Source organism: Haliotis cracherodii, unplaced genomic scaffold (genome assembly GCF_022045235.1).
Source record: "Haliotis cracherodii isolate W230 unplaced genomic scaffold, xgHalCrac1.p SCAF_14, whole genome shotgun sequence".
Lineage (NCBI taxonomy): Eukaryota > Metazoa > Mollusca > Gastropoda > Lepetellida > Haliotidae > Haliotis > Haliotis cracherodii.
Window position 1 is genome coordinate 14,844,474 of NW_027266269.1, and position 16,905 is coordinate 14,861,378.

General features: G+C 40.4%; 1 protein-coding gene across 2 annotated transcripts in view; it reads right to left on the reverse strand.

Annotated features, from left to right (window-relative positions):
• LOC139461023 (alpha-mannosidase 2x-like) overlaps window positions 1–6,950 on the reverse strand; it is a 91,398-nt gene extending 84,448 nt beyond the window's left edge. Inside the window, exon 1 of one of the 2 annotated variants that reach the window (XM_071242507.1) lies at window positions 6,686–6,950. In XM_071242507.1, coding sequence (XP_071098608.1) covers window positions 6,686–6,799 — 114 coding nt within the window. In that variant the 5' untranslated portion in view covers window positions 6,800–6,950. The remainder of the gene's footprint in view (window positions 1–6,685) is intronic. The other variant, XM_071242504.1, reaches the window with a different exon arrangement.
• Between the last annotated feature and the right edge of the window lie 9,955 nt (window positions 6,951–16,905).

Genomic DNA, 16,905 nt, shown 5'->3' on the forward strand with positions numbered 1-16,905 from the left:
TTTATATTCAGTGAAACAATAACATCATATATTATTTGACATGGTTTGTTAATTATTAATATATTATACATTTAAATACTGCACTTAGCCAGGTACTAGTATCTACTCAAATGCGAAAATGATGAGTGAAACAATACTATCAAATTAAATATTATTAGAGTGTTGTCATTGAAAGAAATATATGCAAGTAATATGTTGTTATGGATATTTTTAGGTACATGGTATGTAAATATACATAATAGCATATTCATAAACATTCGATTCTAGTGGCCATGAATAACGAATTCAATTCATGAATGGTTACGGTTACCTCTGCTACAACTGATACTAGTATACACTGGGTGGTATATACACTGAGTGAGTCCTCTAGATACTGTCACCAGTTTACACAACCTCTGCTACAGCTGATATACACTGGGTGGTATATATACTAAGTGAGTCCTCTGGATACTAGAGGTGTAACGATACGGGGAGGGGGGGGGGGGGTCGCAATACGATACGTATCACGATACAGTGTTTACTGGTACAAGCTAAGCCAAGTTGATGTCTTTCTGCTCTCTGATGTGACAAGTACATTTGAAGAAGATATAAGGTGTTTATTTACAGTTATAGCATCTTGTCAGCAATACAGTATGTTTTACTGAAACAACAACTTTGCTTTGAAACTGTTAAACGTATTTCATGTTTAAAAGTACCATGGGGGAAAAACATCAAAACTCATTAATTCGTGTAAAATGCGCACCCCCTTCTACACAGCTGTTTTTTGGAGAAAAAAAGTGTGCACCATACTCAAGAAAATACGTAAATAAAACTGTGTTATGAAAATATTGTATGTATCGCGATACATGCTTTCCAAATCGATGCATCGTATCGTGGCCTGTGCATCGGGATACAATACTGTATCGCCGTATCGTTACACCACTACTGGATACTGTCACCAGTTTACCCAACCTCTGCTACAACTGATACTAGTATACACTGGGTGGTATATATACTGAGTGAGTCTTCTGGATACTGTCACCAGTTTACACAACCTTTGCTACAGCTGATACCATTCAGAATACTACAATGCCAGCTTACTTAGATTTTTAAGATTTCTTATGTAACTTGTTTGATTCCCTTAACAAAAGTAGACACCCTTTTGGTGACATTCACCCATGCCTTGGTACAGAAGCATTTCCAGAGCTATTCAAGTTAGGTTGTTAACATTGCACCACTCAGAGTTGAGTTAGGGCCTGTCATGATATCTTTACAAACTTTATCATTTGTCATCATTACACAGGATATAGGGTCAATCACAAATATGTCCTCAAGGAATATAAAACAACTGTCTTAAATGAGCACTGCTACATTCACCTGCTCCTTCACAGCGAAGCATGTCATCTATGCTGAGCATGAAGACACATCTCGTGTCTGTAACATTGTCTACAACCTTTAAAGTTGACATTTATGCCTTCAGCTCTACACTAGTTTTGAGTGACTGTGTGTGTTTGTTGTTTAACGCCACACTCAGCAACATTCCAATAGACATGACCATGACTATCTCATGAGATTGACTTTTGATCAAAGAAATACAACCCGAAAACAGTCCTGTTTCATAGGGCTGCTACTTGTTATCAGCCAGTATCTGTAAAGGTGTTCTAACAAAACCTTGCTGATCCACTTAATTCCTGTAATTGCTTCTAATGATTGCACTAATTAGTACTGACTGTAAATCAGATGATGGACAGAAAGATTTACAGTTAACTTTTCCTGTATATCATGAATCTGGCATGATTTTAATATATGGTTGTAAGAAACATAATTTTTACTATAAATTTGGCAGCAATGTAGGATCATGTCCTTTTCAATGACCTGGGACACCAAGAACAACTCTTGTGGCATGATCTCAGTCACTCACTTTATAAAAGGCTAAGTCAAAGGAAAAAAGGATAAGTTAAAACATAGACACTATAGTGTCATAACATCTCCGAGCATGCATTCTTCCTGTACCTAACACCATGGTAGTTTTCAGCTACATAGAAGCACAATTTCTTTGACCCTGCAGTTTAGGAAAATGTGAAAAACATGTTACACCAGCTGAATGAACAGGTGGCAGACTGATGACTGGCAGCCTACCATGATGAGGACAATTGGAGATTTTCCCCACATCACCAACTTATTAATTTACATAACATAAGCCTTTCCCCAGCAGATAACATAAAGACTTTCCCCAGCAGATCACATAAAGACTTTCCCTAGCAGATCACATAAAGACTTTCCCTAGCAGATCACATAAAGACTTCCCCTAGCAGATCACATAAAGACTTTCCCTAGCAGATCACATAAAGACTTTCCCCAGCAGATCACATAAAGACTTTCCCTAGCAGATCACACAAAGACTTTCCCCGGCAGATCACATAAAGACTTTCCCCAGCAGATCACATAAAGACTTTCCCTAGCAGATCACATAAAGACTTTCCCTAGCAGATCACATAAAGACTTTCCCCAGCAGATCACATAAAGACTTCCCCTAGCAGATCACATAAAGACTTTCCCTAGCAGATCACATAAAGACTTTCCCCAGCAGATCATATAAAGACTTTCCCTAGCAGATCACATAAAGACTTTCCCTAGCAGATCACATAAAGACTTTCCCCAGCAGATCACATAAAGACTTTCCCTAGCAGACTTTCATCTGACTACAGAAGCCAGGGTTTTACTTGACTCACAAATGTGTGTCTACAAATGTAGAGAATGTATATAATATACTCTGTGTCCTACATGACACCAAATAAATATTCATTATCTCGTCTTACATCAAAATACTAGCTTCCAATCGGTTAAGGAGCAGGCAATTATTGTTCATGTAGCCCGCTTATCTCGCTTAAGTATCGTGGAGCTGAAATGAAGCGCTGTTTATCCAAATGCATTGGGTAAGGGAAGCAACTTGGTTCATTTGCATCATCTGCTAGCTGTCAAAATGGCTGAATCAAAGCGATATACTCAGTGAAACTTTGGACATATCAAGTCTGTGTGAATGAATGTCGGTGAGATAAATTCCTTGTGATCTGGTCCCTCGGGGCAAATGGTGTGATGTTCCCTGGCAGGTCAGGGTACATAGGCTTACACACATGGTACTTCACACCATATAGCCCTCGAGATTGGGTGACAACTTATATTGTATTTACAGGGCATCAAGCGCAGTTATGGGTGTCTGTTATTTCGTGCATCAATCATGACCACTTTCCACATGATCACTGATTCATTAAAAGCTACAAAGTAATTATCTAAAAGTGCCATTTTATTACTTTACAGGACCCTCATATCGCCTGCAAGGACCCTTAAAAATACTTATTGGGGATATCCTGGACCCTATTTCAGCAGGTCAAGGAAAAACCCTTCTGAGCCTTTCATCCGCTGATCAGGATTGCTATTTGAAAAACAAGGTCATTAAGCTCAAAATAAGCAGACTAAATTACTGCTCATGCACGTGTATGGTTTAATATGATTGCATCCCAAAATTGAATAGCCAAAAACTTTTAAAAAATCAGACATCAACATTGAAACAATTCTCGAAAGTAGAAGTTCCATGATGGCATCCAGCAACCTCATCAGTAACATTTATCAATGCCACATTTCAGCAAACATAGTATCTATCTTTAACTTTGGTAACTGAAAATGACATTTAATTACAAAAGTATTAATTACAAGCAACTGTTACTATAGCAAGATGGCAGCTGCGAAACTTAGCAAGCATTATTAAGGAGAGATGCGCTTAATATGATGAATATTGTATGGCTGTATATACGCTGAATTGTACATGTCATAGCATAGTTTAACTGACATTTCCATTTTGATATCAAAGTTCAAGCTATCCTTAATTTATTTCATTCTTCACTTATACATCAATCGATTGATGATCAATAATTTATCCCGTCTATCAACAACAAACATTGACAAGCTGTCAGATTTCCTGATCATGTGTTACAGATGCTGATGTGTTTCCATGTCAGCTTGGGTGGAATGAACTGTCTCTACCCTTTCCTACATATGTTTTCGTCTTCACCATTATTGTTGGCTTACTGTAGTTTCATTTATCACTTTGGAAGTGGAGAAAAAGGAGGAGATCTGTTTACAAGTTGCGCTACCTTTGTGTTTTATGTTTTCACAACCAAATACTGTCTAAGTGTGTGTCTGAGTTTGGCGTACATGCTGATACAAACATTCGTAGTTATTTAAACTGTGTATGTTTTCATGCATCATTTCTGATGTCACCAAGGCTGTAGACTTACAATTCCAAGAATTAATATGGTGTGATAGCATTTCAACTGCATAATATTATGTGCCATCTCCACAAATTTCACTTCAAAATTAATTTCAACTAAATCAAAAGCAGGAAATTCCAAATAATGCATTTTCAAATGACTCAGGTTGGGTCACCGACAAAGCTTTTACGGGTTCCAAGTGTTGTTACACAAGTTAGCACAATCCATTAAACATAAAAGCAGAGTGGTACGTATGAAGGCAGCACTGAACATTTTCACTACGTGAGTGAGCAGAGCTTGCCAGCAAACATAAGATCCTATGACAAGGTTCCCAAGAGGTGTACCGTCTGACACTGTTGGGCTCACAATTGTTTTTATCAAAACCAACTAATATAACTGGAAAATATTCAGTGCCAGATAAAATGATCCCACCTCTAGAGTACATTACCACAACTTCTTGTGAGGACAATCTCTGCTGTAGGTCACATGTCTCAAAGACAAGCAACCAGTTTTTGTGAGAATCCATCGGACGCGAAACCCGCGACCTTCGGATTATTAGCCCAACAGCTAACCAACTGAGCTACGTCCACACTGTGAAACAAAGTGCAAAGTTACGTTACAGAACTGAACGAAAAGGGTCGAATAGGTGACGGACACTTATGAAGGTTATGGGTAGGCATGGTGTCTCGTGACTTTAGTCTACGGACACTTATTAATGAACCCGATGCCATTTGGCACACTCATCCCATGACGTAATCTACAAGATACCGAGTGGCGAGGAATGAGCCGATATGGCGCGAACTGAAAAAGGGCTCCAGGCGTCAGACGTCGAACTCGCGAGTACGTATGAATCATATGGTATTTAATAATTCGTCGGGTGATTTTAGTGACAGAAAAGTGTGATAGGGAACACTGTAAGGATGATGTGGATAATAGTAAGGAGCGAGGCAGGCATGAGCATGGCTAGTGACGACACAATGGTGAGTTCCATTTTGAATCAGTACTGAAAAAATGTAGCGGGTGAAAGTGGCTTGTGTGTTCCAGGACAGTTTCCAGCAGCCAAAATAGTCGACACAAACGCGTTGCATCCTTTTTACTCAACGTTTTTGTGTGAAGAATATTAGGAGCTTCTATAGAATCTATAACAGCCACGAAACGGCTACCTATTCCTAATGATCGTAAAGGGGTGATTGATCGTAAAGGGGATCCAAGGGCAAGGATAGAGTTTCGGGGTAACCTACCCTGACACTGGAGACATTTGGATGTGTTCAGCAATATCCCTAATAAACTTGCGCATAATAATGAAAATTAATGAACCGGAAAAATAATATATGAATATTAGTTCCCATTTATAACCATTTTAGCTACTTGAATTACGAGAAATATGAAATAAAAAATATATAAAAAATAAAAGTGCTTTCGTGAAATAGAGCATGTTCTAAAATGCGCTGCCGCAGGCTATATTATATAAAAGAAATATTCAAAACTCTCAACACCACTGGGCGTATTCAATGACATTGCGTGTAGAGATGATAGATCACTGGGAGGCGCTTATGCACACTCAATGACCCCTGACGTCACTGGGCATTGTTTTGCCGGTGTGACTGTCAACAAAATACCACAAATCATGTGTTTGGAAAGTTTGTGTTACTGTATTATAAAGGTAATTAGTTAGTTCCTTGTTAGTAAGTAGAAAGCAACCAATTAATCAGTTTACCAGTCATACATACAACACTCAAATAAAGACAACAAGATTGAATTAGTCGGAGGTGGATATTTACAAAATGATGGCAATTTCGGTTTCATGTTGAAAAGTAGGTTCATCAGAACCTAGCGACATGCTGTAAGCACCAGGGTGCAAACTTACAATGCTGCGTGTCAGAGTTGTTGTTTATGTACTTTTTATTTCAATATTATGCAGGGGTAGATATTACCTCTCCATTGTTTATATCCAACTTGGCCAGAGCTCAGTTTGGACTGGTAATTTATGTAATATAACTACATTTTTTGAGAAAACAACAAATCCTTTCGATTTCCACTGTCTTGTACCAACAGACTTGGCCTTGTGGCCGTACCTATACCTGTTGTGACAAATATAATGTGATAGCCTATATGTTACTCCCAAGTCTGCTTATTACAAGTGTCTTTCTGAGGGAGACTTAAAAATTAGTCCTCACACATGTAATACGTCATTTAGTTAAAGAAATGAGAAAAAAATGCTATTAACGAAAAAATAGAAAGAAAGCATTACATTTATCTCAACATTTAAAAGAGGATATATATGCCAAGTATATGCTTTGTTCATAATACAAGAATGTATGACAGTGAAACATGAACTTTAAGTCTAGTTTAAATTATACAGAAGTGTGTTATTGTTTAGAATTCGAAGTAACCTGGCGATCATATGTCAGAATATGATGGTGTATGCATGTACTTACCGCGTCCAGCTCCAGGGGTTTACTGGACATTGTGACCGTCTCCAGCATCAGATACAGGGAGCAGAACATCACCAAGAAGAACACCGACCCCCAGACCACCATGTACCGCTTCATTTTCGGTCAGCGCGGATTGGAGGAGCACTTTAAAAACAACTTGGTTGTTGGAATAAGGTGAGCAAAACTGAATGTATTGGTGAAGATCTACGGCATGTCAAATAAAAATAAAGATTTATCGAATAAAGCACTATCTTTCACAGTTGACGTATAACCATTCTGCATGTACATGTGTACTGTGGTAAACGTCACCACACCTTCTGTGTAAAACGTCATGACACTGTGTTCACCATTGATTGGAGGAAGATTTCATACGAACCGGTTCCTCTTCACTGGGACACGCAGCTAGGTTTTAGATATTGAATAGACGGGAGCCAAGTCACAACTTGACGCGTGCGCGAAACTGCTCACGTTCGATTTCAAAACCCTGGACGACACAGGTGAACGAACTCGGTGTTGACCAGTATGGTTTCGTGTTTCACACATCGTACTTCGGTTGACCTAATTTTCCCGTTCATCCTGAACCGGTGCGGTATTCCGGTTATTGCACCCTCCAACTTTCGATTTTTTTATAAATACTGCTTTCGAATAAATAATGGAACTTTGGTGATGAATTTGCATCTGGGTCATTTCCCAACTAGAGCCCTGGGCCGGGCCATATCCCCTGTTACAATGTTCTTTGTCGTAAAATATGAAATATTAATGGCAACATTTTCTTCCCTAGATATGATACATTTCTATTGCCAAAGAATCTCAAAGTTATAAAAAGTATACAGTTTGATTTCAAACATTCAATGAAGGTTCAGCTAGTATGCTTTGATTATTTGTTGGTTTAACGCCGCACTCAGCAATATCCCAGCTATATGAAGGCGGACTAGTACTGTAAATAATCGAGTCTGGACCAGACTATACAGTGATTGACACCATGAGCATCGGTCCACGCAACTGGGATACGATGACATGCATCAGCCAAGTCAGCGAGGCTGACCATCCGATCCCGTCAGTCGCCTACGACTAGCAACGTCACCTTTTACGACAAGTATATGGGTTGCTGAAGACCTATTCTGACTCGGATCTTCATGGGTACCGTCCAGTATGCACTGGGGCACCTAAATCAGGTCTGAAAAGGCGAGCATTGGTCTTTCGTTGCTGCTAATTATCCCACTTTCACAAATAATAGCATGGCGATAATATACTTTTCAGTTTCTGTAATAATTCCATTAATAAAATTAATAACAGTGAATTCAGTCAGTTCACAAGAATGAAAAGGGCTAACTCCAAATGTAAATGATAACTGTAACAGGAGTGTTGCAAACCAACCCTCACCTAGGTGATTCTACCAAATGTGGCAGTACTAGTATTGTTTCTTTGTTTCTTGTTTAAAGCCGCACTCAGCAATGTGTCAGTTATATGACGGCGGTGTGTGAATAATCGAGTCTGGACCATCATGAGCATCGATCTTCAGAGTTTGGATACGATAACATGCATCAACCAAGTCAGCGAGTCTGACCACCCGATCACGTAAGTCGCCTCTTACAAGCATAGTCGCCTTTTATGGCAAGCATGGGTTGCTGAAGACCTTTTCTACCCCGGTTCTTTACGGATTATACTTGTATTGACACATGCTTTCATCACAAATTGGGTGAAAAAATGTATTTGTTTTGGCATAATTATTGTAAGTTATATTATCTAATGTTCATAATTTGCAAGATATTAATAAATTATGAAATGTGAAAAACACGAGAATCCCTCCTCAAATGTCATTCCCACAACATAGCTTATTAATACCATAAGTCTTAATATTTAGAATTAATATCAGATGTATTTGTACTGTCGGTTGCAGTCGCGTTATTTTAAGTTTACAAATATAGTGCTTGATTATATGCTCAATAATCAAGGTCCCACCAATGTGAATAAAGCACAAATTATAACATGTGCAGATTTCGAAAGTGTTTCGTTTCATATAAAACCAGAGACCATAAAAATAAAGTCTCTGATAAAACAGATAAAAATGTGTTTAAAGCAAGATTAACTTCCAAAACTGAGATGTAGCATCAACATAAACTTGGAACTTTTGCTTTTATATATATGCATTTGTGAGGCTAGAAGTAGACATATGTTGCGGTAATGACAACACTGTTGTGGTAATGACAACACTGTTGCGGTAATGACAACACTGTTGTGGTAATGTCAACACTGTTGTGGTAATGACAACACTGTTGTGGTAATGTCAACACTGTTGCGATAATTACGTGTTTACTGGCAATGACTTTGCATACAATAGTTCAGAATAGAAGAAATTGCCCCAAATAACTGTCAGTGTACATGTACATAGCATGTTGGCTGAACATTATCACTGGTTTCAGGTAACTCAAACCTGCCTGACTACTTTGTTATCTCTGTAAATATGGTCACCGCATTTTGAAATCTAGATTAAATTACCCTTGTTTTCAGCTTTAGTTTGTGTCCTTGTAACTACGGCCTTGGATAAAACCCTACATGTATGGCGCATGTTTCCACGATTCCCCCCAACGGAACGTTCTAGTCACGTGACCCTCTTCTTCAAGTAATGTGTTCTTTGTCTGTAAGCCCCCAAAAAGTAGGCTGTTGCGGTAATGACAAGTTTTCTAGTGACAAGAAGAATATCTAATATATAAACTTCCTTAAAAAGATCTTGTTATTTTCTGAAAAAATGATATTTTAATAAGAAATACTAGCGTTAAAATTTCAAACTGCACTTATGGACCTGCACAAAATGGACACTCCCATCATCTTCCAACTGTCATGACCGGTCAAATATGCACTTAAGCACAATACAGTTATGTTTTTATTTTTAGATATTATATCATATTGATGGTGCTGCAACTCAGAAGTGAGAAATGTTTTCATAAAAAGAAGACGCGAATAATATGTTTTAGTCGTGGACATCATTTTGTCTTGTCTGTAGAATGCCCCACCTATCAACCATTCTACGATAACTAACTCCTCAAACTGCTTAGAGGCGTATCCAAGTATAACTATATCTTAGTTTAAGCAATAACATGCACATGAAAACATAAACCGAGAAATGAAATCCTCCTCATCAGAGTAACTGCAACGTTCAAATTTAACCGGCGACATAAAAAAACATTATTTTGTCTCGTCCAAACTTGTTCTTGAGAATTGCGGTTTAAAATGGTAAAAATCAACGACAGAGATAGCAGATATCCTTCTCATCTCTACAATGCATGGAAACATTGCCTACATTTAATGCACTGAAGCCAGTCCTCAGCAGGTGGCACTATATGCACAACTCGTTGCAATACAAACAGTGACATACATCCGACTCATCTGCAACTTTCTGGTTTGCCTTGCTGCTGGTTTTCTTTGATCTATTTTGTCCTTTCTCCTCTACCTTTTTCATGAAAGATGATGCTGTAACTACCACAGACGAGCCAGACCTTCTCTTTCTGCTCTTTAGCTTGTATTCCGCTGCCAGTGGTGAAAGAGCTTCAATCTTTCTTCTAACATCTAGTTGGGGTTCGTCTGAAGGACCTGCAGTCAGTTCTGGAAGAGGTAATACATGATACGCCAAACAATTGGGTTCATTAGCATCCATCTGTGAGCTTTTTTGTTGTAGTTAGCCATGAGAGGCCCAAAGAATGTCCTGTCTAGGGGTTTCAGCTTGTGAGTGGTATGTGGGGGAAACGCAATGATGACATGTCCACGATCCCGTGCATAGTTGACAGCCTCCAGAGTTTTGTAGCTATTGTATCCATCTATGAGCACGAGCAAACATTTGTGGTCTTGGGGTGGCTATGCATACTGAACAAAATGCTCAAGGAAACAGATGATCAGTTCATGGTTAATCCATCTATTATCACTTGCCTGACGGCGCATGCGACATTCTCTTTAGGGGGAATATAAGCATATGAGGTATGGAGGTCACGGATGAATTCATACCCTAGATCGCAGTCGCAGTTCTTCCCCTTTCACCACTCGTGACATGGACGATGTACATTGGTAATTCCAGATTGAAACTGTCTGAAATGAATGATTCTCCATCTCGGCCTTGAGAAGGTCGAAAATACTGTTTACAAATGGTCTATTGAAAGCAACAGCTCATGATATATTCGGAGCTTCAGGCTTTCGGATGGATTAATCAGGATGACGCTGTCCAGAGCCCTTCATCCAGTTTACCCCTGCCTTCCGTGTTGCTAAGTTAAGGACAATGTACGAATGTCAATCCGTAAAGCATCCTTTGCATACGCAGAATGTGTGAATGTGTCATTGAATACCTTCATAAATCTGCCTAATAGCCCGTGGTTTTAACCTGTCCTTTAGCGTGCCATAGGAATGCGTTTCAGGTAATGTTATAGTCCCTTGATTCTCCTGATTTTATATCTTCTAGCGCACGCTATACGACTTCATAACCATAACTGCCTTGCTTAGTTTCTCTGGGGGCACGGGTGGCCCAGTCGTCTAAGGCGCCGCAATTCGCTGTGCAGAGTTGCGTCCTTGGGGCACGCCAGAAACCTATGCTTGTGGGTTCGAATCCCGGTTCGCCCCGATTATGTTTCTAGGTTTGTCAGCACCATACCCGTGCTAGTGGGTTTCACCGAAATGGTAAAGGTCTGAGACCTGCATCACTTCAGGCTTTCCTCCCACATTAAGCTGACACGCCGCGATATAACTGGAATACTGTTAAAAGCGGCGTACAACACAACTCACTCACTCACTCACTCACTTAGTTTCTCTGCAAACTCTACATTCGCAAGCATCAACATAGGCTTCGATAACGTACGTAGTAGTCTTGACAGATATAGATGAACGAGCAATCTATGTGCCGCCATACAGCTGGAATATTGCCGAGTGCGGCGTTATACCACAAACAAAAGCAAAAAGAAACTTTTTACAAAGAAATCTATGTACTGGTGGTGATGTCCACTGATATATGAAAATGTCATTACTGTCACAGGTCATAAGACTCATTACCATTACAAAGTATACGTGATGGTAATGACACATTCAAAATGTCTCCCTTAAAACTGAAAGGTTTTACACATATTATACAGTAAGGAAGTAGTACTGTACCTATTGGTCCAGAAATGGCATTACTATCCCCAGCCACGAAGTGGGACTGGTGATATAGGAACGGAGTTCGTCTCAAAGAGGACACATTTTCTCAAAATCTATTAAAGTCAGAGAAATGTGCTTTTCACCTGGAGACAACTTTTCTCCGAAACTACTGACGTTACTTGAATTAAAGTTAGCATGCCTATATCTAAGATATACTTGTCAAGACCAAGTTCGAAAATCGGTGCCTTAAATTATCTTTTACAGAGTTACGGCCCTTCATCCATATGCCATACTGTGTGCGATGGGGATAAGTTTTCTCAGAAACGACTGAAGATTGCTTATCTTAGAGATACTTATAAAGACTGAGTGATTATTTTTTCAAGGAAGGGGCATTTTGTGTGTTTTAATTTGAATGATGACATAAAGCCGCCCAAGTGCCTACCTCTTCTGAAGGCTTTATAGGACCTTTTATAGGTTATATTCCCTACAATACGAACAACAAAATTCTAATGTGGCCCACGACGGCGGATAGTGATAACGCTGTGTTCTTGTTCATGATGTTTTGCTATTTAAGTTTCTGTTCATAGCTTCAGCAAATTTGTTTCAGTCATTACCGTCACACAGTCATTACCGTCACACAGACATAACCGTCACACAGTCATTATCGTCATAGTCATTACCGTCACACAGTCATTGCTGTTGCAAGCATTTCCGTCACACAGTCATTACCGTCACACAGCCTTTACTGTCACACAGACATTATTGTCACACAGTCATTACCGTCAAACAGACATTATCGTCACACAGTCATTGCCGTCACACAGCCTTTACTGTCACAAAGACATTATCGTCACACAGTCGTTATCGTTGCATTCATTACCGTCACACAGTTAGTGCTGTTGCAAGCATTTCCGTCACACAGTCATTACCGTCACACAGCCTTTACTGTCACACAGACATTATTGTCACACAGTCATTACCGTCAAACAGACATTATCGTCAAACAGTCATTGCCGTCACACAGCCTTTACTGTCACAAAGATATTATCGTCACACAGTCGTTATCGTTGCATTCATTACCGTCACACAGTTAGTGCTGTTGCAAGCATTACGGTAACACAGTCATTACCGTCACACAGCCTTTACTGTCACACAGACATTATCGTCACACAGTCATTACCGTCACACAGACATTATCGTCACACAGTCATTGCTGTCACACAGTCATTACTGTCACAAAGACATTACCGTCGCACAGTCATTATCGTTGCATTCATTACCATCACACAGCCAGTGCTGTTGCAAGCATTACCGTCACACAGTTATTACCGTCACACAGTCATTGCCGTCACACAGTCATTACCGTCACACGCACAGTCATTATCGTTGCATTCATTACCGTCACACAGCCAGTGCTGTTGCAAGCATTACCGTCACACAGTTATTACCGTCAAACAGTCATTGCCGTCACACAGTCATTACCGTCACACAGTCAATGCCGTCACAAAATCATTACCGATACCATTTGCTATTACCGTCACACAGTCATTACCGTCACACAGTCATTGCCGTCACACAGTCACTACCATAACACAGTCATTGCCGTCACACAGTCATTACCGTCACACAGTCATTGTCGTCACACAGTCATTACCGTCACACAGTCATTGCCGTCACACAATCATTACCGTCACACAGTCATTACTGTCACACAGTCATTATCGTCACACAGTCATTGCCGTCACACGATCATTGCCGTCACACAGTCACTACCATCACACAGTCATTACCGTCACACAGTCATTGCAGTTGCAGTCAATACCGTCACATATTCAATGCCGTTACAGCCATTACCGAAACACAGTCATTACCGTCACACAGTTATACCCGTCACACAGTCATTGCCGTCACACAGTCATTGCCGTCACACAGTCATATTCGTCACACATTTATTACCCATACCATTTGCTATTACCGTCACACAGTCATTGCCGTCACACAGTCATTGCCGTCACACAATCATTACCGTCATACAGTCATTACCGTCACACAGTCATTGCCGTCACACAGTCATTGCCGTCACACAGTCATTTTTTGCCGTCACACAATCATTACCGTCATACAGTCATTACCGTCACACAGTCATTGCCGTCACACAGTCACTACCATCACAAAGTCATTACCGTCACACAGTCATTGCAGTTGCAGTCATTACCGAAACACAGTCATTACCGTCACACAGTTATTACCGTCACACAGTCATTGCCGTCACACAGCCATTACCGTCACACAGTCATCTCCGTCACAGATTCATTACCGATACCATTTGCTATTACCGTCACACAGTCATTGCCGTCACATAGTCATTAGCGTCCCACAGTCATTGCCGTCACACAATCATTACCGTCACACAGTCATTGCCGTCACACAGTCATTGCCGTCACACAGTCATTACATTTGCAGTCATTACCGTCACACAGTCATTACCGTCACACAGTCATTACTGTCACATAGTCATTACCGTCACACAGTCATTATCGTGGCATTCATTACCGTCACACAGCCATTGCCGTTGCAGTCATCACCGTCACACAGTCATTGCTGTTGCAAGCATTACTTTCACACAGTTATAACCGTCACACAGTCATTAATGTCACACCGTCATTACCGCCCGTGTCACGCGGTCCGGCCCCGACTCGATTATTTACAGACCGCCGTCATTTAGCTGGAATATTGCTGAGTGCGGCGTTAAACAACAAACAAGTATGAATAGTTACTGGTATAAGCCTGATAGTGACTCACTAGCTACTGTATGAATAGTTGCTGGTATAGGCCTGATAGTGACACACTAGCTACTGTATGAAATGCTAATGGCCTAGGTCTGATAGTGACGCACTAGCTACTGTATGAGAAGTTACTGGTATAGGCCTGATAGTGACACAGTAGCTAATGTATGAATAGTTACTGGCCTAGGTCTGACAGTAACACACTAGCTAATGTATGAATAATTACTGATATAGGTCTGACAGCAACACACTAGCTACTGTATGAATAATTACTGATATAGGTCTGATAGTAACACACTAGCTACTGTATGAATAGTTACTGGTATAGATCTGATGATAACACATTAGCTACTGTATGAATAGTTACTGGCCTAGGTCTGATAGTGACACACTAGCTACTGTATGAATAGTTACTGGCCTAGGTCTGATAGTAACACAGTAGCTACTGTATGAATAGTTACCGGCCTAGGTCCGATAGTAACACACTAGCTATTGAGTTTTTAATAACAAACAAATTTAAGAATAACTGAATGACACCAGATGTCACAGGAGTGAATGAGTTGGGTTTTACGCCGCTTTTAACAGTATTCCTGTTATATCACGGCGTGTCAGCTTAATGTGGGAGGAAAGCCTGAAGTGATGCAGGTCTCAGACCTTTACCACTTCGGTGAAACCCATGAGCACAGGTATGTTGCTGACAAACCTAGAAACATAATCGGGGCGAATCAGGATTCGAACCCACAATCATAAGTTTATGGCATGCCCAAGGGACGCAACTCTGCAAAGCGATTAGCGGCGTCTTCAACGACTGGGTCAACCGTGCCCCCTGATGTCGCAGGAAGGAAGGTTGAATTGCTCATAGATTCTACATCACATTGCAAATCATTAAAGATGGAACAAACTTTTTCTGAATGTAAAATCCATTTAACATGCATCTTCCCGAGGCAAGGGAGTTAACTGAAGACAAGTTTTTTGTCGAACTAAGCTGGAATGCCGTTGCTCGATCGTAGCGCGACAAGTAGCAGTTATGAGTTATGTCCCTTCTATATCCCTCCCAATGTCCAATCAGATCCCACCTCTCATATCACTTGCATTTGATTTAAATAAAATGCCGGCGCCCAGCCAAAAAACCCCTTATTGATAATCAAGATCTATATTGTAACAAAACAGGTCTTACCTCGCGAAGTACATCAAATCAAGTGAGCACCTTGATTAAAAACATGAAAAACTTTGAAAAAATCTGTCGACGCCCGGGTGACGGTACACCAGAGAACATATAATAGATTATCTATTACATGGTCTCTGGGTACACATGCGCTGCAATCTTGGAGTCTTTGGAAATCTTCATGGCAGTCGCCATATAGTTTATGTACCGGGTGTCGATTTCGTTACGCGTTTTTGATAGGACTATGCATGGACTCGTTAGTCCAGCCAAAATATAACTCCATTATTCCAGCCTAGTTCGGCAAGGGTGAAGCCTGATTTTTATGACGCCCTTGTTGTCACTACTCAGATCACAGCAAATGCCTTGTCTGTTTCCTATACCCTAGAGAATATATTAAAAAAGGAGTCCAACATAATGATTGTGCAGGTCTGTAATTCAGGATTGTTTTGGGCTCTATTTGGATTTTATTTTGTTTATTTTGTAGGGCATCTCAGTTGTACTGCTGACAATATTAAGAAATACATGAGCGTAAATACACTCTTAAACCCCCCCCCCCCCCCCCCCCCCCCTCCAAAACGCACAGGTAGTATGTAGTTCATTGAACCTGACTACTAAAAAAATCCGGTATATGCACTGGATATATACGTTATTGGAAAATGTTGTTGGCCTGATATTCGACAAACGGTGCGTCAAAACGCAGCCATTGTCGATTTGCAATGTCTTAAACGGCATTGTTTTCACACTTGTTCATAAATGTCATGGAGGAAAACAGTAATGCACGTGCAAGTTATGGCATTCGTAACTCGTGGTAGTGCCTATAAAAAGGCAACCATAAGCCAATAATTTGTCATTCAATTGTCAACATTTTTCAAGATCGGAAATGCCGAGACTCAGCGCTGCCGATCGGAACATCGCCATAGGACGTATCCAAAGAGGGGAATCGCAGTCTTCTGTTGCACGCAGTTCAATCCCACTGCAGACCGTCCGAGAACCGACCGACCAAGAGTTACCATCCGTGCACAGGATCGCTACATTCGACTGTTCTATCTATGGCATCGCAATGCTACAGCTAAGGAGACTGCAGGACGCATCCCTGGTTTTAACGCTTATTGGATAATATACAATATCTTCCATACATCCAGCGCCTAACACTTATT